Source organism: Neodiprion pinetum, chromosome 6 (assembly GCF_021155775.2).
Source record: "Neodiprion pinetum isolate iyNeoPine1 chromosome 6, iyNeoPine1.2, whole genome shotgun sequence".
NCBI lineage: Eukaryota > Metazoa > Arthropoda > Insecta > Hymenoptera > Diprionidae > Neodiprion > Neodiprion pinetum.
Genome location: NC_060237.1, coordinates 5719364 through 5742056, shown reverse-complemented (window position 1 = coordinate 5742056; position 22693 = coordinate 5719364). Strand labels below are relative to the sequence as shown.

The 22693-nt window shown below is 47.5% G+C and overlaps 2 protein-coding genes across 4 annotated transcripts in view; one reads left to right on the top strand and one right to left on the bottom strand.

The window, feature by feature from the left end:
• Window positions 1–22693, bottom strand: part of LOC124222245 (paired box protein Pax-6) — a 66568-nt gene that overhangs the window by 11062 nt on the left and 32813 nt on the right. For all 3 annotated transcript variants that reach the window (XR_006883978.2, XM_069137356.1, XM_046633025.2), the window contains 2 exons: window positions 14958–15145; window positions 14280–14389 (listed from right to left, as the gene is read on the bottom strand). Coding sequence is in view for 2 of the 3 variants with exons in the window: in XM_069137356.1 (XP_068993457.1) it covers window positions 14280–14389; window positions 14958–15145 (298 nt within the window). In the remaining variant the exon portion in view is untranslated. The remainder of the gene's footprint in view (window positions 1–14279; window positions 14390–14957; window positions 15146–22693) is intronic.
• LOC124222246 (glutactin) lies at window positions 4317–6462 on the top strand. The gene is made up of 3 exons (XM_046633027.1): window positions 4317–4415; window positions 4564–5163; window positions 5354–6462. Exons 1-3 carry the CDS (start codon window positions 4332–4334, stop codon window positions 5837–5839), a joined length of 1170 nt encoding a protein of 389 aa, XP_046488983.1. The 5' UTR covers window positions 4317–4331; the 3' UTR covers window positions 5840–6462.

Below are 22693 nucleotides of genomic sequence, written 5' to 3'. Positions count from 1 at the left end.
GCCGCGATTCTAATAGAGTTTCCAATACGCAGGCCGCGTCGGCTCCCTTTTCCCTTTTCCATCCCGGGTATCGCGTAGCCGCTGCTCCTCCTCTTCCCACTCGTCAAACTAAACTCCGTCTCTCTCGCTCCTGCAGCATCCTATTCCGCTAACCCGATTAGCGATCTTCGGTAATAGCTGCGGCGAAGGTTAGACGAGAGGGAAAGCTCCGGGGGAGGGAAAATATGGTTTATTGATACTCCGAATACCGTCGCTCCCTTCGACCCGGCGGCGCGTCAAGTGCCCGGAATAATCCAAGCGTCTATATGCACGAGCACATTATATAAGCCGTAAGCAGGTCTGAAAACTGATATATTGTGATAGGAATCCATAACGGAAGAAGAAAGTTGCGTCACGCGGGTACATCGGGCGTTTTAATCGAGGCTTTGCCGCGGTTTTATCCGTGTTTAAACGGAAAAAGAACAGTCGGCGAGAAAATTTTAGCAACTTTACGGAAGTTCCTCGACCGCAGGCTGGTGCAGGTTCTTCGAGAGGGGAAAAGGGGAGAACTTTATTCTGAAGAGTGATTAAGCGCGGGAAAAGAGGTTTCGAAAAGTTCCTCCGGAGTAGAAGTTTCAAGTCGAACCTGACTGCCAACGCGCGCTAATATCCCGAGCAAACTTGGCAGCCACGCTCACGGTTGGTTAAACTGGCAAACATTGACTGCCTGCGCGGGGGTGGGAAATACCCAAGCTAACTTTTCTCCTGCATCGTCATCCCTCAACCCTTACACACGTACCCTGCACCCACACCGTTTGTTCACACGAGAGGAATACGTTGGATCGTTAAATTCAACCGCGTATTCCTTCTCGCAGCCTAAATTCACCTGCAAATATGCGAGACGGGTCCGCTCAGCGCCATGTTGTCTTTTACTCGTACACAAATTTGCACCCTCTTACGCGGTATTTCCCACGCGCCAGACTCTCCCCGACGTAAAGTCCTTAGGGAGTTGGTACTCCGTGCACGCAGACTCCGTTCCCGCAGCTATTAGGCCGGACTCTCTATATCGCGGCAGACATTCGTACATGCGGTTTATACGTGCAGGGGTGGGAGAGCTCGGCTAGTTTGCCGCTGTTGAACTCGCGGCGAGGTAGATATATACCTAGCGCTGAACAAGTCCTCGGGGAGTCCGCAGGAGCAACTAGTTGTTAAACAGTTTGTTGGCCCCGTTTATCCCGCGGGAAAGCCGAGCTGCCAGGGGTGGTCCTTGGGCGAAACGGGATGATAATTTCATTGCGGCTACATTACAGCGTGAGCGTGCACTCTCTATACTTATAAGTATGTGCGTACAACGCTTTCGATCTTTAACGTTTATACGTTTCTGACCGATTTCTTTGCAGTTTTATCACGCGCGATGTAGTTTCTGGGCTACGTTCCACGTTTCAAACATGTCTTCAAGTCCGCGCCCTTTTCCCCCCGGCGGAGCGAAGGGCCTTGGAAAAGAAATTGGAAAACAATACCAGCGATAGTCTCGAGCGTCGTTGCTCAATGGTAGTCGTTACCCCCGATGTTTTCCACTCGACGAATCGACCATATAATACGTATAAATTCACTTGCGCAAGGCTCTGCACGAGGCCTGTAATTGTCGATTATTCATGTACCAGCGAGTGGCTGCTGAATGCCGATCGTCTCTTCCTCACCTCGTAAATTACGTAACTGTTGCTCTGTCGCATAGGCTCGGTTTTTTCCACATTTATATGCAAGCTACCCGCGCGCGGTACGTTACACGTTTCAGGGTTAATCGCCAAGCGAATCGAGGAATGTAGTTCATTGTCCTTTCTGTTGTCCAAGCTGCCCCCAACCGCCCGCTGCCCCCCCCCCCCCCCCCCTCCTTCCCCCTTCATAGACAATTAATCCGGTTTGTAGACGCCACTAGGCAGGCATGGGGTGCGAAGCCCGGAGCGGAGAACCCGCACAAGAGCCCCCCGGGCGCAAAACATACCTCTGGGTATTCAATTATACCAAGACAGGCTTGACTCTCTGCGTTCTTGTCTCTTTCCAACTCCACGCGCCCGCGCATGCATACCTGTTATATGCCGGCGACGATGCTGATCTATGAAATTTGAACGCTTCGAAACTGCAGTTATCCTTCAGCGTGATCTGGAATTTTTGTGAACAAATACCGTTTCTACCATCTCCCGTTATACGGAGTTGGATCGGCGTAGAACGACGTTTCATAATTTAGGAAATGCAGGTTCGGTAATCCTTGTCGTAATATTTGTTTGGTGCAACGTTACAATCCCTCGAATCACGAGAAGTAAGAAATCAGGTATCGGAATCAAGGTCCAAGCATTGTCACACTCGGTTTGGCATCGGCACGACAAAAATCAGTAAATTACAGTTAGGCAGGAAAATGACTGTCACCGTTAGAAGTTCCTAGGCTCGTAAAGTCTCGATGATTTTTCCGTTTCGTCAAAGTGAACTCACGACGACGGTTCCCTTGAATAAAGCGATCGTCGGTGTTCTGCGAATGACTCGCAGTATCTACGCGATGTTTTGCCGAAGTTGGAACCCGGTCCCGTCGGATGACTTTGTAGGGTGTTGACGCGCACACGCGCTCTGCAGAGGGATTGTTGTCGGAATCGAGATTGGTGGGTATCCTGTATACGTGCGTGCAGGCAACGCGGTGCGAACTGCAGGGCCGTATCCCGTGGGTTCGAGCAACCAGCAGCCAGCAGCCAGCAGCTACTCGGGCTCGGCGATGCCTGCGACAGAAGGGAGAGGCATCTCACCCTTCTTTTGTCCCTGGCAGGACCCGATATTGAAATGGAGTCGTTTAACTGTGAGTAATTTGCTTTGCAGCGCTTGTACGCGCGGTATCTCGCCCCCCTTCTCCCCTTCCTTCGCCCTCTCTTTCTCTCTCTCACTCTCTCACTCTCTCACTCTCGACTCGATCCCCAGGTTTCGCCACAATTCCTACTAACGTATTATGTGCGTATATTATGTCGATATGTACGTGCGGCAGACAACGCCAACTTAAATGTACAATATCACGGTCTTGCAGGTATTTTGCGAAAATTTTACCACGGATTTATTATATTCAAGCGATAGAATATTGCTCGAAAATTTTTCGTACCGAATAATTAGGAGTTGAAAATTTTCTTTCTTTTTGCAGGTCTTAAGTCACGTTCGTTGCTCACTTTTCACGTGCATTTTTCCTCGAGAGGATATTTTTTCAAACCACACAGGCTAACTTTGAAAATTCTACTTGTAACCGAAGCATGGATGGATAACTGTTCCACCGTAATACACTGTATGTATACAAGCAGAGGTTGTACGCAATGGGAATTCGAATCAATCGCGTAATCCTCTAAGACGACTGTTTTGTAGGAAACTGTAAGAAGGTTGATTCGATAATTTTCATCCCAGATCCAGTGTTCATCCCAATTATGACTAGAGAAAAAATAACTGTGCGTAACAAAATGAGTATACCGAAAGAAGAAGATACTCTGTATGTGAGTGGCGAGTTATTGCAATAAACGCGACAGCGATGCGACGTGATCAAGAAAGCTATATCATCGCACATACCCAATTGGCAAAAGGAATCTGCTTGAATTTTGAGGGCCGTCATTCGGCCCTGATCAGCAATCGGTATTGCTGATCTTCGGACCCGCAAATAAATTTCGTTAACCCGAGGGCCGAGTTTTTTCTATAGTCATGTCGCGGTGCGCCTTGATCACTTTCATTGGATGCTGTCCGCGTGGATTGAGTCCAGCAGAATTATATTCACTTGTGCAAAGCGTCACGCGCCAAGGATGGACGTGAGTCGAATCCGAAGACCGAGTCTGTTGGATCGGATTTGAATCGCGTGCAGTGCGCCGATAAAATCGGCACTCGTTCTACGTGTAACGTTTCCATCCTCGTTAGGCGAACTACGAAGGCGAACTTATCTCATTTCTGTATTTAGAACACACGAAAAGGAAACTCGAAGACGCTAACAGTACCATTCCTCCCCCTTTTGCACAAATGTTTATATCGGTGCTTCTCCTTCGCCCGATGATTATTCACAATCGTTTATTGTTGGCACCGATGATTCTTTTTTTTCCCCTCTTTATGCGATGAATAAAGATGAGACCGAGAACGGAGGATGACGACTAGCCGCGGCGTTGGCCAACGTTGGGGATTCATCGTCGTCGCATATCGTGCCTCTTTAGGAGGCCAATGTCACCGGACAGCGTGTGGTTGGTCATCGTTGAGAGCCCGGCATCCCGAAGGAGGACTCGCTGCGTACGTCTCGGCCCGTTTAACGATGCAGATCGCGCGCCTCTCGGTTGGGTATAAAACGACACGCGATGCCGTACAAATCAGTCTTCTGCCCGAACACTACAAGGCACCTCGTACCAGTTTCCGACAATCCGGCACAGCGCACCATGAAGGTAGTACACCAAGCGTCTACATTCTCGATCAATTCCCTCTTCCCGTTTTCCTTCCAAATCCACGCCGAAGTTACCCTCTCGTTCAAATCGAAGAGCACCGTAGTTTTTCCACGACCACTCACTCTATCCACCCCAAATCTTCTTCCAGGTTTTCGTAGTTCTGAGCGTTTTGGTGGCTCTGGCCGTGGCCGAGCCCCCGGCTTATCGTGGTCAGAATCAGCAGCAGAGGAGGTACTACTTCGCCCGCCAAGAGGTGGAAACTCCGGCTCAAGCGGAGGCGGACGCGCCGTATCCACCCTCGGGATGGAAGCCGGCTGGTCCATCCTTCGAGCTACCCCAGAGGCAGCTCGAGGACTCTTACGGGCCCCCGAAGTCGTTTGGAAGTCCTATTTCCACCGATCAGCAGCAGCAGTACGACACTCAGGGTTCGAGGGTGCAGGGAAATCAGCAGCAACAGAGATTCCCGGTAAACTCGCCGCGGTTCCAGAGTCGTCAAGAGCAACAACAGCAGCAACAGCAGCAGCAATTCGCGGCCGCCCAGAACCAGGACCAGCAACGTCAATACCTGGCCCCGGTGTCCCAACCTCGCAACACTCAGTACGGCCCTCCCGAACCCCAAGAACAATTCCAGCCCCCGCGTCCCGACCAGGAATACGGTGCCCCATGGACGACGACCACGGAGGAACCGTCGACCACAACCGAAATCGAAGACGCCACGACGACCTCAGCACCGCAGACAGACTCCGAGGTGAGTTATTTTTCTCGATTTTGCTTCAGGTGCCTGACTCGGTCTTTTTCTTTTCATCGGTTGTTACCGGAGAATTACCGACCGCGTATTATGTAAGATTGAGAACACGAAATGAGCGATGATCACCCGTGAAACCGGGAGGAAGAACGGCGTCTTAGGTCAAGTTTCTTTTTTTTCTGATTTCCGTCAGGTCGAGCCCGTCAACTCCGTCAACGAGCTGGACGAGGAGGGTGACTTGGACGAGCAGCAGGTCGAGGCGCAGCAGCAGGATCGCCAGAAGGGTCAGTACTACGTGGCTCTGCCCGACGGTCGTCTGCAGCGCATCCAGTACGTCAGCCGCCAGGACCTCGAGGCGATGAAATACTTCGCCAGGATTCAGGCCGAGAACGTCGAGCCCCTGCGGGGACCGATCTACTCCTACTCGCCGCTCCAGGAGCTGCAAATCGCCCCCGCAAGCCTCCGCTACACCCCCGTTTCACCCGCGGCGGATTCGGCGTCGGCACCGGCGAAGATCGAGCTCCAGGAAGAGGCTGCACCGTCGCCTCCACTCGCCGCCACCCTTCTTCGGTACTCTTACGGCGCACCCTCGCCCGTTGTTCCACTCTCCCGAGACTCCAGATATTCCGCAAACTACAAAGCCCCGAACCCCGAGACTCGGTATCTTCTCAGCTTCTAATACGGTAATTGAATCCCATCCTCCTCAAATTTTTCGATGCTCAAGGGGATGATTTTTTACAATTTACGCGAGTTTCGATGCGAAGAAATTTTTAATTTTCTGTGGTACAGCTTTATGTCTTGGTTCGATTTTTAGTACTTAAGATTTCACTTTGCAATGATCTTGAACGCTATAACGCACCCTGAAAGTAACTTGAATTTTGTCAGTCTCGATTTCTTCAGTTTCTGTTTCTCTTTGAGCAGCGACTTGAATCTATCGACGCAGAATCCCCGTGAATACGGTAAAAATTACCGGTTTTCATACCGCTCGCTGTCTTCCGACGCTCGGCCTCAAAACCTGCACTATACACTTCACGAACTTATCGGCGACTCGACAGTTTAAAAATTGTTTAAAAAAAGCAAGCGTTCACTCCGTTAACTCGCCGCGCTCTTCTCTCTTATATTATATCCTCTTATCCGTGTATCCGTAATCTCGAATATATGTCTTACTTAAATGAAAATCTTACAAAATATCCCCAATATACATATATACACACGTGTATATATAAATATATGTCTATAACTTCGTATAACTTATGAGAAATAAGAAGCAAAATGAAAGGGTACAATAAATGTAAAAAACAATGTAACGGTTTTTTAAATCGCAACAGACCCTCGTATATAAATTCCCGGTATCCAAACTCCCGAAAGCTTCGCCCATAGGCCGAGTTTTGACAAATTTTTCCTCGGCAGCTTGGTAGAGTCGCGTGCGGAACAACGGAGCGATGGCGTCCTTTTACATGCTCTCAAGGTACGGACGCATGGCGCAGGCTTATACATATGTAGAAATATATGTGCCCGGGTACGTGTAGACATATAGGGAACCCGCAGGGTTCCTTCGGGGGTCGAAAGGGGGACCCGCTGGCACGTAGACGCGCGCGCGCGGCTACCGCACCGCAAAATTCCAGAAATTTAATATCGCGCTCATCCGGCGCGAAGGCAGCGAGGATTCGCAGGCGTTTCATAAGTTGCCTCCTAACCTTCCTCCCTCCCGGCCTCATCCTTATACCCCCTTACATCCCCGTTTAAATCAGTAACAGCGAGATGCTCGAGCTCACAAAAGAAAAAAAGGAACCTGTATCCCCGCAATTTATTCGATACAGCGATTTCGTCGAACGATAATTTGCCAAATTTTTACATTTCTTTTCTTCGATCTAAACCTGAACAAGTATTTATTTATTACAGTCACGTGGCTGTAATTCATTTTCTACTTTTCGTCACCGTTGGTGGTACGGGGAAGGGTATCGGTTTCGGTCGAGAATCACTTTTTCTAATTTATACGAATTTCGACATTTTCGAACCTCTAGAATCCGAAAAATTGATTTTTAATACAACTTCGGTCTGTCCGGCAAACTCTCGCGATTATCTCGGAAACGGCTCGATGAGAAAATTTGAAACTTACAGGGTTTTACAATCAAATGATGGGCGTAAAAAATTGCCATGTCCCGTTTAATTTGAACTTCTGATTTTACCGGAAATAAATCTATATTCAACGTTTTATCGACGAACATATATTTTTCTTCCTTATTATTTTTTTTTTTTAATAAACAATTATATTTTTCCCAGTTCAGATATAATTATTTTTCTTTTCCAATTTTTCTCTCAAAACTTTTTCATTTGGCTGCCAATTCATATCGATTTTGTCGGACAGACCGACAAACTCTTTCTTTTTCACGGTGATGAAGAGTATCGCGAAAAAGTTGTTTTTTTCTGCTTGTTTTCAATACTTTCGGATTCGGTCATCTCGACTCTGTAATCCGTTGATAAAAAAATATCGAAGTAAAATAGGTGTTTTTTGTTGTTGTTTTTTTCTTGTTTTGCGGTAAAAATCTCAAAGTTGATTATTTCAGTGCACTCGAAGGAAATGTATAACAAATTTTTAGCTGCTGTAACAGATAGTTAAATTTCAAAATTCATACCCTGAGCTCTAGATGCAAGGCCAGAAGCAGACTTTTACAATCACCTCTCCCATTTTCTCTCCTTCTCTCTCCATCACTCTCGCGACTGAAACTCCTGCCGCACCATATCCCTGAGGATATTAATTTTTTCCGGAAGTTAGCTTCCGCAGAGGGCAGCAGATAGCGACTATATTTTTTCGCATCAATTTAATTAATAATTTCAACAAAATACCTCCCACCCCACTTACTTCGCATCACTTATATCTATCCTGGATAAAGAGTATAATCTGTCCGTAGGTATAATACGGGTATATCGATCCTTCTTTCTGCGCCTATACATGATATCGTATTAAACGAAATCAAATTTCATTTTTATCCTCTCGACTGTGCATAATCCGTAAACACAACGTTTTTTCACTCTTATGTTTTCTCGTCGTATTGAAAATACCGCCCTTCGATGGTTTTTATACTATAATTGGCTACGACGGAGTTTTTAACGTGCATAGTAAGTATCGGGAATCAACGCGATAACGATTCGAGCGGTCGATTCGTAAATTGAAATTTATACGTCGCGTATGAGTATTTTTCGAAATTGAACGAATATCACACCGCACAGGAGGTAAAGTATGAAAATTTACATGATACGCTCCGAAGTGAATCGATTAATTTTTCAGATTTCAATCCGTGTGTAATTATAAGAAATTGAAAACGTTCAGGCGGAAAAGTAATTCCCCATTCTCTGTACCCCAGCAATACGCAAATGCGGTAATACCGGAGCTCTTTCGCAGCGACGAGAAAAATAAATAAAAGAGAAAAAACGAACAGTGCAACGATCTTTCCCTCGATTCGACATCTGTCGCCGCGGCTCGGCGTCAGGAGTGTTGAGAGTCGGTGCGGCAGGAGTCAATCCTGCAGGCTGGAGGACCCCTGGAGCAGGAACGGGGACGCGATCTCCTGTTGTTTTCGGTTGTTTGCCTCGTTTGTCTCCTCTCCGAAAGGGGCTGGCTCTGAGATTAAGAAAATAGCGGGAGTCCCCGCGGTGTGTGGGAAAAGCGTCGACGCACACAGAGAGCCGAGAAGTTATCCCGCGGCCAAAGTCACCGCCGTTTCAAACTCCGTTTACAGGTATAACGCACTCACACACCTCAGCAAGGGCTTTCGAAGCTTCCAGCGAAGGGTTCGAGTGGTTTCTGGTTCAAGTCAAGTCTTCGCGCTTTTTCAAGGAACTTCTTTCCCGTATCAGGCTCAAGTTTTCACGATTACACGTATTATTCGTCTGATCCAGTGCAGGTTTTCCGAACTTGTTCGCGAGTGTTCAAGTTCAAGGAGACCGGGAGAGGAAGGATCGGAAGAGGATCGAATTCCGGAAGCTGCTCGATGCCCTCGCTAGCGAGTCTTTGCCGTTGTCGGTGTGATTGGGGGCCTCCCGCTGACGCATACGTCGAACTCTGCCTTTGGCGAGGCACCTGCTTTCACGGTAGCCTTTTGTTCTCAATTTGCCCTCTTTACCCCTTCCTTGCTCAAGCTCTGTTGTAGCCCGTCGAGCGAAGGCAGAAGCCATCGGGCCTTATTCGCATCCACGGGGCGAACGGACGACTCTGTGTGCCGCCTGTTATACGCGGAGCACAATCGCATGCCTACCTACACGTCGTACGCGCAAATAACTCGTCGATATCATACGCGTGCAACTATACGCAGTCGCATCCGTGTGTACGGAGAATACAATATACGCTCGCCAAAGTCGAACAATGAGTTTCGCAGGCCAACAGAGCTCCGCTCGTACCGTCTTAATCAACGATCCGATCGTGGGAGTCCTTTTTATACATCTACACGCATACCTACGACTTTGGTAGGTGTGCAAGGGTCTCTTCGGGAATTACGTCGCGTGAGAAATATACTTGCGTTGATGCGGTGCGGGGTTGTTGCAGTCAAAAGCCCAAGGAGGAAACTTGAGAGGGATTTGACGAAAGTTACGGTATTCGCAATTCCGGACAGTGTACTAAACTTTTACAGTCCTCACAGAGCGTTCCGAAAACCAGTATTTTTTTCAAATGTGTTTTTACTCGTCGTTAGTTCACTAAAATGTTCAGTTTTGACGGACAAAGCAACGCCGTCATGAGTGAGTTTAAGAGATCGATATAATAATTACCTGAATTATTTTACGCCTGAAACAGAAGTATTTTAGTAGTTTCTACGAAAAAGTTTGGTATTAACACGAGTCGAAGGATTTCGTTGCAATTGCAAAATCAGATCTGCGTAGCAGACTCGTCAAAAAACGGAGGCTAGTGTTATTTGAATTTTACAAAAATTTCGAGGTGTTATGAAAAACCTCGGAATCAAGTTTTTACCTGTACCAATGATTTGGTCGCGCTGATTTTACTAGATCTCATTATTTCACTAGAGATAGGATTATCGACGCGTCAAAATAAGTAAGTTACATTTTGTAAATCATTCTACGGCGTTAGGTAACTTTGTAAAAAAAAAATGCCCACTATTCTTGTCAAACAAGTGAAAAGTTTTTTCCGACAGCAGGAGAAATCTCGATCGGTTAATTTTCTCGAACGGAGTTGAAAACCGCCGCGATAGGCCGTGCGTACAATCGGAACGTACACAAGTCGAATTCCTGCAGGGCGTGCGTGGTGGAGAAATTTCAACGAATTCGGGAAATCCGAGGAAACAAAACGCGCAACGCAAACTTCAAAGCTCGGCGTTCGCGCTTTGCGGTCAGCATCAGAGTCTGGCACCGCGGGCGTTTATTTGAGGCTGAAATTCGGGAAAACCGCCAATGAGGGATTTGGCATTCGGCACTCCCGGCGGAGGGATTCACGGGAATGGGTGGATGTCGGGGGCGGGTCGGAATAATCCGCCTCTTTAAAACCATCACGTTGTGTTCAATGTGCGGCCAAGAATGCGACCGCATTCGGCGCGGCCCGTTTCGCAGCTTTCCACCTTTGTAGTTTCAATTAAATTCACCGAGTGGCAAAAGCAATGATGTTATTTCTTTTTTTTTTCAAATTCGTTCCGCTTTGCTGATCCGTTCGCGTATGAATATTATGTATGCGTGTATATATGTATAAAAATACGACGCCTCGCGTCCTCGAGGCGTTTTGCGTCCGCTTCGACGTGCCACCTATCACGGATCATTCCGCTTACCTATAACGGATAGCTGTTTTGCGACGCTATGGGGCGATACGCGACAAAGAGTTTCGCCGCAGGTTTAGGGTGCGGTGTCTTTTCTCATACTTATCCCCGTCCCCGTCACCCTGCGATTTACCGCTGCAGGACGAAGGGTGAACGGGCTGCTTATTCGCTTGGTAATGCCAATCGATACACATCACACCCACGGAATTACTTCTAATAGTATGTAAGCCTGTCAAACACCGTAACTCACAATCAGCTTCGAGAGTAGCTAGTCACGCGTACCTTTACTGTACGCGTAACGCTTTGGACATCCGAACGAAGGTTCAAGGTTTCATTGACAATGACTCGACGCTTTTTCCGCCATTATTCTTTGCCTATCCGCTCGTTCCACACGCGAGGATGCATATTCGCTGCCATATTCGCCGATCGAATCTTCGATCCACACCGCGCCTGCCTTGCAAACGTCATAAAAGATGCCGAGAGGCTTGCTCGAGTCCCCTCCTCGACAATCTAATCGCACGACTGATTCATCGATCCTGCGAGTTACGCAGTGCGAAGTTATCGTGTAACGCGTAAAGGAACTGTTTACACCAACGATATAACTCGGATCTTCGTCTCTCACGCGGCTTGATCCTTATACGACTCTCCGATCGTCAAAGGAGGTTAATTCTTTCGCCGACGACGCAGAGGTGTAAAATAATACCCGCACAACCCTCGGCGAGCAGTTCCAGTTTATCGGACGCTCGGCCGGCTCCCACGACGCATCGATCGAGTGGATCTTGTTCCTCTCGGCTCGCCGTTCTTCGATATCTTTTTCTTGGTTCCTTTTATTTTTTCTTCAATTTTTTCCCCGGTCCCCGTTCGATGTTCTCCGTTTCTCCCCTGATTCGCGGGTCGGTGGGCCGTCGGTTCGCGTCACTCGTCGTCGTCGTCATCGTCGGTCACCCCGTCACTCGGCGATCGTCGCGCGTTAACATTTATCTCGGGCCTCAATCTTCCGACCTACCGCCACGTCTCGGGTTACCCACCGCTAGTCGGGGGTCCGTTCTACCTCCGGCCAGTTGGGCCAGTCGGGCCCTCGCTCCGTCGATTCGCTTCGCCTTCTCTTTGTCTATGAGGTTATACGTTTTTATCACAGCGTCTGTGTCCACAACCGGACTCTATCGAGTATGTATACCGATAAGATCTCCGCGCCCACCTTCACCTCCGCACACGTCTGTCTGGTTTGTCAACGCGTTCTTGAAGCGCGGCTAATTCATAGATCCGGTATGCGTCGAACAATCGACTCGATAATTTATTCCCCGGCTTATACGTACAAGTTTCGCTGGCGTTCTTTGGCTTCGCACTTATTGCAGAGGTTCGAATTCCGTAGCTGTCCATCGCTTTCATCGAATGTCTCGGAAATTTCGATTCTCCATTGAGATTAACATCGAAAAACCAGTAGGTATATAGGTATCATCGATCGAGAGTCGAGTGAAACCGTTGAAAAAATTCATCGTCGCGTATCGTTGCACGTAGACTGAGACCGTCATCGACGACCCTTTCGCGAGATCTCCCGTCGCATTTTCATCAGAAATAATTAAAACAGCAGTCGGAACAGGCAGGACGTGTCGGTGTTTACGAACAAGGGCGTCAGTCTTTTGTTTCCATTCTTATCCGAGGCTGAAGCCGCATGTTCGTATCGACAGACGAATGTTCGCGGGAATGATGAGAAGTCGACCGGATGCGTCCACCGCGTCATCGAGACTCCGGCTTCCGCGACCTAGGAATAAGTTTCTTTTTGTTTTATTTTTCGTCGTTGCTGCACAGACTTTCCGCCGGAGTCTCGAAGGTGGAATACAATAGTTGAGCACATCTCGTTGATGTAGGTACGAAAAAGTACGCCTCGCGTTCGCCGTTATGATCGCACAACGGAAACTTTCCCCTTTCTCCTCCGCAGGCCGAGAAAAATTTCGCTGTTCCCGCTGCACCCTCCGACAACGCGCCTCCATTGTCAGCCATATTATTCTTCTTCTTCTGCTTCGTCTTCTCGGTCCAGTTCCTGCACTCCGGTTAAGGCCGGTGCCTTCCGTCTCGACGCGATGCATCGCAATGCCAGAGGGTAACGGCAATCTTGATTGCGATCCACCGAGGCACGTTGCGTCTATGCGCGTGCGATACCAGCTGGGATTAATAAAGTAGAAGCGAAGATTGCGATCCGTGCGTTTCCCAACTGCGATGCAGCGTTGCGATGCAGTTCGCCAACGTCAAAGGGCAAACAAACGTTCAAAGTTATCGGTATAGCCGCGGCTATGATTGCGGGATAATCTGTTTCGCCGGGGTTTCTTTGACCCCGAAACAACAACGACGACGACGGCGACGACGACTCGACGCCCCGGGCACTCGAGCTTTCCGAGTGTGCAGCGGGTACGCCACCCACCCCGAATTCGCAAACTCCTACGGCAAAGCTGCGGAACACCGGCTTCTGGTTATCCTATAAAACGATCCCGCTCACCGCGCCGCCGCACCCGATCTCAAACACCGCTGATAAATCCCCCCCCGAGGGCTCACGTGCTTCTGAGCGGTCGAAACTGTTGCCATATTTGATTGCCCCCATACCACTTTACTCGCCCCCTCAACCTCCAGGCGATATTCCCTCGTCGGATGCAGACGGGCGGAAGTTTCATTCGAATCTACGCGCAGGGCTTTTCTCCGCATCGCTAAACTCTGTATTATTTACCTAACGTCGTTTCGAACATCAAGCTCTGAACATTTGCACTAGAATTCGCGATAACACAAAAACAAAAAAAAAAAAAAAAAAAAAAAAATTCTTCGGGTCAAATCGCCACCGTTTATACGGGAGCACGAATTTATCGCGCGTTATCACCTCGATTCCAGTATTAATTTTGACCACGATTTTCGGGATTGTGTTCGGCCTCTCTGGTTCTGAACGCGTGGGGATGAAGCGCGGTGGCTAACCACGCGTTAATAACCACCGCCACTGTCCGTGACAGACCCCCCCTCCCCCGATTCGTTGCTGCGGGATAGAGAGAGAAGGAGAGAGAGAGAGAGAGAGAAAGGAGGAGGGGGAAAAAAATTCCCCCCAAAGGAGTTCCGCGTTTGATGTGCCCCAGCACCGGCGAAGGGAACGGGAAACTGGGGAAACGCGGTCGCCGTGCCCACCAAATTACAATTATATTCCAAAAGCTCCGCCATGTGCACGCGCCCGACTACACGGCACGCACACCCACGCGTAGTAGAAATTATTCCACACTTTTCACCCGACGAATCGTGCAGCACGTTATACCCCTTGCACCTTCGGTCATTGTTCAATTGAAATCAATCCGTTCTATCCGCAAAATGATTTGTATAATCCGCACTCACCCTTTTTCGCGTGCAGAATGTCCGCCGTGTCTGGCGGCAGCGCTGAACAGTGACTTGGACTCAGGCTCGGCTGCAAGGACGGAAACGGACTCCCGGGACCGGAAGGGTACCTGAAATCGATGGACTTGAAGATCGCGAGGTCTAAATATTTTTTTTTTTTTTTAGCGCATTCGATTACTTCGGAAACAATTACTGGACATTTGCATTGTGGAGAAAAAAAGGCCTTGGAAAATAATTACTTCGTAAAGTTTGAATGACAAATTGGAAACGATTTGATAATCTTTAAATAGTTGCTATAATTGCATATGCCAATGATAAAGTATCGCGGTTTTGAAAAACTAATTTCATTGAATTAAATGAAAATGTACGAAATTGACGATTAAATGCGTGATTTTTACGATTCGATGCAGTGCAGGGGGATGTATTGGATGTACTGATGATGAAATTCGAGAAATATTTCTGCGAAATAACAATGCCCGAAGCAATAATTGACGGAGGTACTTTTACCGCAGTCATTTCGTCCCGAGTAATCAAGTGCCCTTTTTTTTTTTAGGTAGACGGAGGAACTTTGCGATGGAATTAGAACAATTTTGAAAATCGAATCAATCAACGTGGAACTGTGCGAACCGTTGAAAGCTGTTTCGCCCGTCTGACGCTACCGGTACCGTGACTACTTACCAAGGATTAGGTCTCGGCCAGCCGGTCGCCTGGCCGTTTAGTAGCCTGAGCTTGTCGTAGACGCTTTCGGCGGGACTTCCGGCTCCCACGCCAACGCCGACGCCGACGCTCTGCTGCTGCTGCTGGTGTTGCTGGGTCTGTTCCTTCTGGGCAGCGAGGTTCCTCAGCACTCTGTTGATAGACGATACCTGTAGCGGAGCGGGAGAGGAGAAAAAATGAGGATTAGATCTAATTTCATTATACATAATTTTATTATTATTTTATTATTGTTGAGTAAATAAAAAATTTTTAAAAAAATTGGTGGGAAGTTGAAATCGTTACATGCCCCGCAGGCACTCAGCCTTATTCGCTGAGACGCCAACCTTGGGACGATGTTTGCCGATTGATAAACGCCTCCTGGGGTTTATTACGGGCATTAGCACGCGTGGATGAAACGCAACGCGTATGGTAATTAAAAAGAAACACGTTATTCTCGCTTTGCTGGGGGGGATTCGGTGACTCTTTCGCTTTATTCGCAGGCACATATTGCAGCCGTCGAACCGCACCAGGGGACTTTTACGGATACACTGCATTTCCTGTCGCAGTACGTCGGGGACTTGCGGGGATTTTCAAGCCAATGCATATTCTCACAGCGTACATCTCACACTCTACGGCAGACTGCGACGGCCTGCGGCTCAAATCTTCTCGCGTCACTCCGTGTATATTGCAAATTGCGTATGTACCAAGGTAATAAAACCCTTCGCCAGGTGCCGTTGTGTGTTGGTACGTTTTAATATCGGTGAAAAAGAGTTTTCCCGGTTTCGAGGCAATTTACTTAGTATACTTGTTATATGTACAGATACTACGCGTTTCGACAATTTCGCGGTTTTCGGAGAAAAATTTGTTTTCGGTCGGTGACTTTATTCTTAACTTTATTTGTTATTACGGAATTGGAACCGACGTGTAAAATATGAGTGAGGCAAACTGCATCCCAGAGTATAAAATTTGACGTTTTATAGACTTAAATTTTACAGTATTTTTATACAATATTCAAACGATTGCAAAAATATATTTTTTTCTTCTTCCACAAGAATCATAACCGACTAATTGCTACAGGGTTTTAGATTTTCGAGACGAAAGAAAAAAAGAGAGACAATCTTTCCAATCTGCGAATGTTTCTTTTCTGTGCACAGATTTAATCAAGATCTGATGAAAAATTGAAGAAAAAAAATCGAAGAGAAATTGTCACTCCGGCATTAAGGGATCAAATCTTTCCACTTCCAAAGTACTTTTCGTTAGGTGAGCATTCACCGCGTGAAGCTGCTGCTCGTGCACAGCCGCGTCTCTGATCGGTAATTCACACGAATCGCGAGACGCGGTTCTACGTAGGAAATAATTCTAAAAGCTCGAGAGCTAAGCGCTTCCGCGTTCCTTCGGCTCCTTATTTCCGCGTCTGATAGTTTGAAAAGTTTCATCTTCCCCGGTCCGTCCTCTACTCGTCCTATTATTTCCTTCTAATCCTTTTTCCTTATTTTTTCTAGGCGCAGTCTCCGCGGTCAGGATTCTGCAGCGTCACGTGATTGACCCCCCAGGTGTCCGGGAGTCAGACAAGCTCTGGATTACATCTAAAATTGGTCAGGAGAGACGGCAAGCCGCGTTATCCTTCGGCTCCGCCTGCGTCGCGGCTCTCGAGGGCTCCTTGACGACGCTGTCCTGGCGTCCCGGCGCCCCGACGACCCGACGCCGAGGCGTCGCGGTGTCACCGGCCCACGGCGTTGATGCGACTCGACAGCCCTGAACCCCGGCCACGTTTTCACCCTCTCGGTATCCGCAACATCCGGCTCGTGCTGTGAGTGCGGTACGGAAAATCGAATTCGAATTATTCCTAGGTTCTAGATATTTTTTATGCCGCTACTCGCGCCTCGATGTTTCTGTACAACGCAACTTTTGTCAGAATTATAAAACTCGATGGGAGTAAATTCATGGGCGTAGCTAATAGCGTATAAGGATTAGAGAACAGAAGGGTCGCAATACCGGATTTCGAAAAACGCGAATGTCCATTTCATAGAAATACAAACTGCAGAACTATGTATAAACGTTGAATAGTCGAATCGTGGAAATTGGGTCGAAGCAAAGAAGCAAAAATATAGAATTGTCAAACTTCACACTATGTTTCGGATTGGTACGTTCTTTCGATTCATTCCAGCGATTCTATGTTTGCGTTTTCGTTACTTCGATCCGTCTACGTTTCGACATTTCTACATTTTGTCTTTCTACATTTTCAAGTACGTTGTACAAGAAACAGATTTTCGCGTCTTTGCATATTCGACATAGCGACCCATTTTATTTTCCGATTTCTCCAAATCTCCACCCCGATTCTAAATTCGCAAGGCAGTGACTTAGGAGGCGTCCATTAATTACGTGAGGTGTTTTTTTTTTTTTTTTTTTTTTCAAATTTATTTGACATGTTCATGTATTTCGCGTCACGCCACTAAATAATGGATGCCCACTGCACTTACGGTAATTTCAACCTATCCAATTTCGAATAGAATAATCATCGAAACCACGTGTATTATCGGTTACAGGAATCGAAGAGACTTTTACCACAACTCGAAATCACTTGAGACGATCCGGGGAGTCTTCGAGTGTTTTGACACTATACTTTGCGTAGCTGTTCAACGAACCGAACCGCGTCCCTCTCTACGCGTCGATATAAATACGGGCATGCGGACAATTAGGGAAAGCTGGACCACGCGCAGGAACCGAAAGTGCAGGTATGTGTGCGAGAATGGCAGGAACAGGGACGAAGGGAGCGGCAGCCAGAGTCCCTGTACAAAGGGCTTATTTGTCACTGCCGTCAATCACCGGGTGACAAACGAAAGAACGAACGAATGCACGCGCGGCACTCGACGTCACTCGCCGAGTCGAGATCCACGTCAGTTCGTTCCTTTTTTTCTCCTTTCCGCCTTTTTTCATCCCATTAGGTCGCTCTAGCGCGCCGATCCGGCTGCCTTGGCTCAGACCCTAGACTCCGGACTCTAGAGTCTTTCGTGTGTTTGCGCTGCCCCGGCACTTGGGATTCACGAATTGAATCGAAGCGATCGTCGCGATTCATTGCCGCTTTATTGCCGCCCCTGTGCCGCCGGATCCGACGCTTTGTCGCGCAATTGGATCACCTCAATGCCCGTGAATGATGAGGAAATTGTAAACACCGCTAGCCGCAAGGATCCCTCAGCTGTGCGTGGAATTACATGTCAAGCTGGGCCGGAACTCGTGCTGCGGCGACGCTCCTCAACCCTTCGAGTCAGAGTGGTAAGTATTCTTACCACCTATTTTACATCCATTTTTTGCATGTTTAGAGAACTGTGAAAACATTTTTGTTTCTATTTTCAACATTTGCGATAGTATACTAATAGGTTTTAAATTCTTGAGAGTAATTGTTGCGTTATAACGTAAATTATTATTGTTAGAAACAAATTGATTGAAAAAATCGTGAAAATTGAAGGAATAATTCATTTTCGAGAAAGTTACCCCTTCACACTTATACATGTTTTACATAAATTATAAGTTTTCGGAGTCGCCGATTACGAATCTGTAATCAGATTTTGAAAATTCAGTACGGCGAATCCGATCAGCGACTCCGAAGACCTTTGCATAGAGTTTTTTGACCGTATTCGATCACGTTTGAAATTTTCGTCCACAATATTGGATCCACCGTCTTGATTTTTTTTCAACCTGATTTCATATTCGTAATCAGCGACTCCAAAAAACAAAAGAATCTTATTATACACATCACACAATAACGTGTAACTCGAAGGGTTAACTCGTGAGGACAGTTGACATTAGCGAGCCTTTACCGTTGACTGTTTACATTTCACGTCAAGCCAAATCTCGAATCCTGAACTCTGGGCTCAGAGGGCGTAAAGCGAAGTTTAAACTCGCCGGAATCGCGGTGATACGCAAAGATAACACGCTTGCGAACCTCGAGCTTTCGCCAAGCTTTCCAGGAGATCTTTCTTCCACATACACGTAGCCGTTCAACTTTGTTACAAAGTTAAGCTTCAACGTTACAGAGAAAAAGTGAATTCCGAAGCTGCACGCGTTTACCGATTTCCGTAAGTTTCGCCGAAACGTCCGTCCTCGAATATCAGCGCTGCGTTCAGTCGCGCTGCAGCAAATGAAAAGCGTATCAGCCTCCTCGTCGCCCCGCGTTTTGGCTGCGAATAATAAGTCGCGGTACCCGCACCCCGGTGTCTCCAGGGCCTCGTAGGCTCGATCAATAAAATTAGCATGAAGCGTGAAGTGGTAAGTGCGAAGTGGCAAAAGGAAAAGCAGCGATAGGGGCGTCGGAGAGCCGGAGAGCCGGATAGAGACGTCATAATATTGTCTCTCTCTCCCCGCTCAGCCGGGGTAATAGCAGAAAGCCCGGAGGAAGAGGCGGGCGGAAACACGCGCTGTGACGGGGCGCATGCACGGCGTAAGGGCTCGCCATTCACCGACTTCCGGTTGCCGCGCGGGGATCGGATAAGCAGCAGCATCCCCCAGCCGCGGTGTATCTGCAGCCTCATTCCATTCCTCACACGTATTGCGTGTAATCTTAGCCGAGTTCCGACTCGTACACTCCGTGCAATTCTCCGTTGATCCACGCTGTTTCTGCAGTCACGACGATGACGCGCGCTTCGGGAGTAATTGCTACGATGTTTTTTTTCTTTTTTTTTTTTTCGTCAACTTTTCAGCCGTGTCGTTACTTGCTTTTTCTCGTTTTTCTTGGTCTCTGGACTATAGGCTAAAATCCGTGTCCTTCGTCGTCGTTGTTCGCGCGATAAAAATGATAAACTATTCAGACGATGCGCGCTGTACAAGAAATACGATCCCAACTTCGAAACTTCGCGAGAGACTCGGACGTGTTTCTTGAAATTTATTCAAGTCGCGGAGGCGTGGATAACACGCGGCACGCGTTTAAATATGACATAATCCAGGGATGGGAGGAATCGTGCGGGAAAGAAATCGAGAGAGAACGAGAGACGATAGAGAGAGGATTTGAACGGAGGGTGAGGTGGCATAACGAATCGCGAATTACGATCACGGTCACGGCTTATAAAGCCCTTGACGAACGACGCGGCGTGCGGGAGAACGGGAACGGGACGGAATCGTTCTCGATCGGAATCAGATCGCAATGGGGGTGCGAATGATAGCAGGAGCACGTGTCTCGCCCTCGACTCGCAGGCTTGCAGGCACCGGGATCCCGGGTTTCGGGTCTGCAACCTGTCATTAGCCAGCCCCCAACCCCGACCTCGACAACGATTTCGACTACCCGCGGTAAGCGCCCGAGGAAATTGCAGGCTAGGTGATCGGCACCCCATCGCCTAACCAAATAATCAAAAACCCCCCGAATTTTTAGCCACCGCTGTATATTGCTCACCTCGCAAAACCTTTACCATGTAAACTGTAATTTTCTGCGGCCAATTTCAGTCGCCGGATCAAGCGGTGGGTTGGCCGCTTTTGAGTTTATTGAATCGGGCTTTCTGTGCGCAGGTAATTGTTCTTTTATACAGGAGGCGGGTTGGACGTCAATCGAGAGAGTCCTACACTTGGCGCAGTTCCTCGTAAACTACGAAAATTTCTAGGGATAATGGAAAATGGTTGAAGATATTTAAGTCGTAGAGTAATACTGTAGATATCGAGGATTCGTTTGTTGAAAGTCTGATAGATTCGTTCGATATCACGACTCGTTTTATTCGCAAGACTTTTTCCTAAAAATTCACTGTAATTCGCTTATCTTATTATATCATTCTTGTATCGTAAAATAGTAGATTCTACATTTCGCCGATGTTGTTGATAATTACGATCAATAAATTAATAGCAGTATCGAATCGAATGCTGGTAAAAGAGAATAAATTCTGCTTCAGTGATCAAACGATCGTACTGAATTTTTTTAAATTTCGAAGCGACGCAAAGCAAATCATCGATATCCAAACTTTTCTCCACCATTCCATTATTTTCTATTTCTAAATCCCTCAAGACATTTTCGTAGCTCAAGAACGCAACAGTTTGTGAGATAAAACTGTGTAAAATTATCAATTTCGGTCCAAGAACCTTCGTAATTTTTCTCAAATCCAATCCACCTCAATTCCCGCAGGTTCGTTTTTTCCAATTCCGATCATCAAATTCAAACTTGCGTTGGACGGAGGACCTCAACGACGTGCACAAATTTGCGGGAAAAAAGTTGATGAATTATGAGGGAGAGGGCAAAATGGCAATTTTCCGGTAATCACCGGCAATTACACTCGTTACGCGGATCCGAAGCACGCGGCACGCGACTTGCAAAGCTTCCCTCTCGCCGCCGCTCCTGCAACCGACCCGCGTGTCACCCCGGCTCGTGACGCTCGAGTGAAGTATCGCCAGGACTTGGCCTCGGCGTGGGAAATCCATCCGGGTTAAAAATTCGGGCATCGGCTGCAGACCGCGACCCGGACGACGACGACGACTCAATCTCACCCCGCCATTTCTCTTCTCGCCACGATCCGCGTGTAGGATTGTAGCGAACGATACGACGTGAGTTTCGTCCTATTCTATTCTCCCCCTGCAATATTAACTTGTGGTGGTGTTTTTTCAGACTGTTTCGATATTCGTTTATTCTTTATTTTGTTCACTTTATTTTTTCTGTAATTCAAGGAGTTTCAACATATATTCGATTACTCTCATTTCGATGTAATCATATTTTCAACTTCCATTTATCTATATAACTGTACTTTATTGTCTTCGTGTTCATTATAACCTGAACTTTGTCACCCCAGCAGTTACATTATAGGCTCTTTATTCTCCCTCGCCGCCACTTCATGTGTAAATTGCACCCCGGAGAGATATCGTTTTATTATATGTATAAAGTAAGGCGTCGTAATAACGAAGTTCCTGTTTCGTCGCGACGGAGAAACGCAGCCGCTTTGGTAGCGGCCAAAAGTGAGTATAAAAAAAAATCGAGAGGTCACGGGTGAAACACTAGAAACAAAAAAATGAAAAGTGTTTCAAGATCATCGCGATGCCGGTTCCGCAGTGACCGCGAAACGTAAACCTCGTGCCGGCATAGCTGCTGGTAAAGAGTCGTTCACCACTGGTTGAACCGAACTTCACGGGATACAAATTAGATTTAAATAGAACGCGAGGAACGCGCGGTATTCGCAATTTAAACACAGAGCGAGGGAGATAGAGAGCGGTGAAAGGGCGAGGAGATACGATGCCGGGGGTGTATAATCGCGGATTTAAATCCGTTGCCAGCTGGCTCTCTCACTCTCGGTTATCCTACGGCTACGTACCCTACGAACGCACACTTGCATAGACGGGGGAACATCGCTAAGAGTATTTAACGAAAGCACCCCAGGGGGTCAAGCCGGGGAAGTAAAAAGCGGGGGAAACGCGCCACGCGTCGCGCGATATTGCCTCGCTGGCTGAATGGCTGCTGCTGCACAATTCAAGTCCACCTACGTCGGGTTCGCGGCGTGGATTGATAGAAAAGCGAAAAATATTTCGTAACAAAGGTCTTCCTCCGATTCCGTAAGGTAAGCGTGCCAATTATTGACCCTTTTATTTTCCAAAATTATAAATTGACGGCGAAAACTGTGAATTTCTCGACGACCAATGCCAATTGCTGGAAGGTTAGACACTACGAATTTATTTTTTTGTAATTTTGTAACCAACGATCGAACAGGTACAATGAAAAAAGGTCAGCAATTGGGACAGGGTCAATAACTGGTACACTC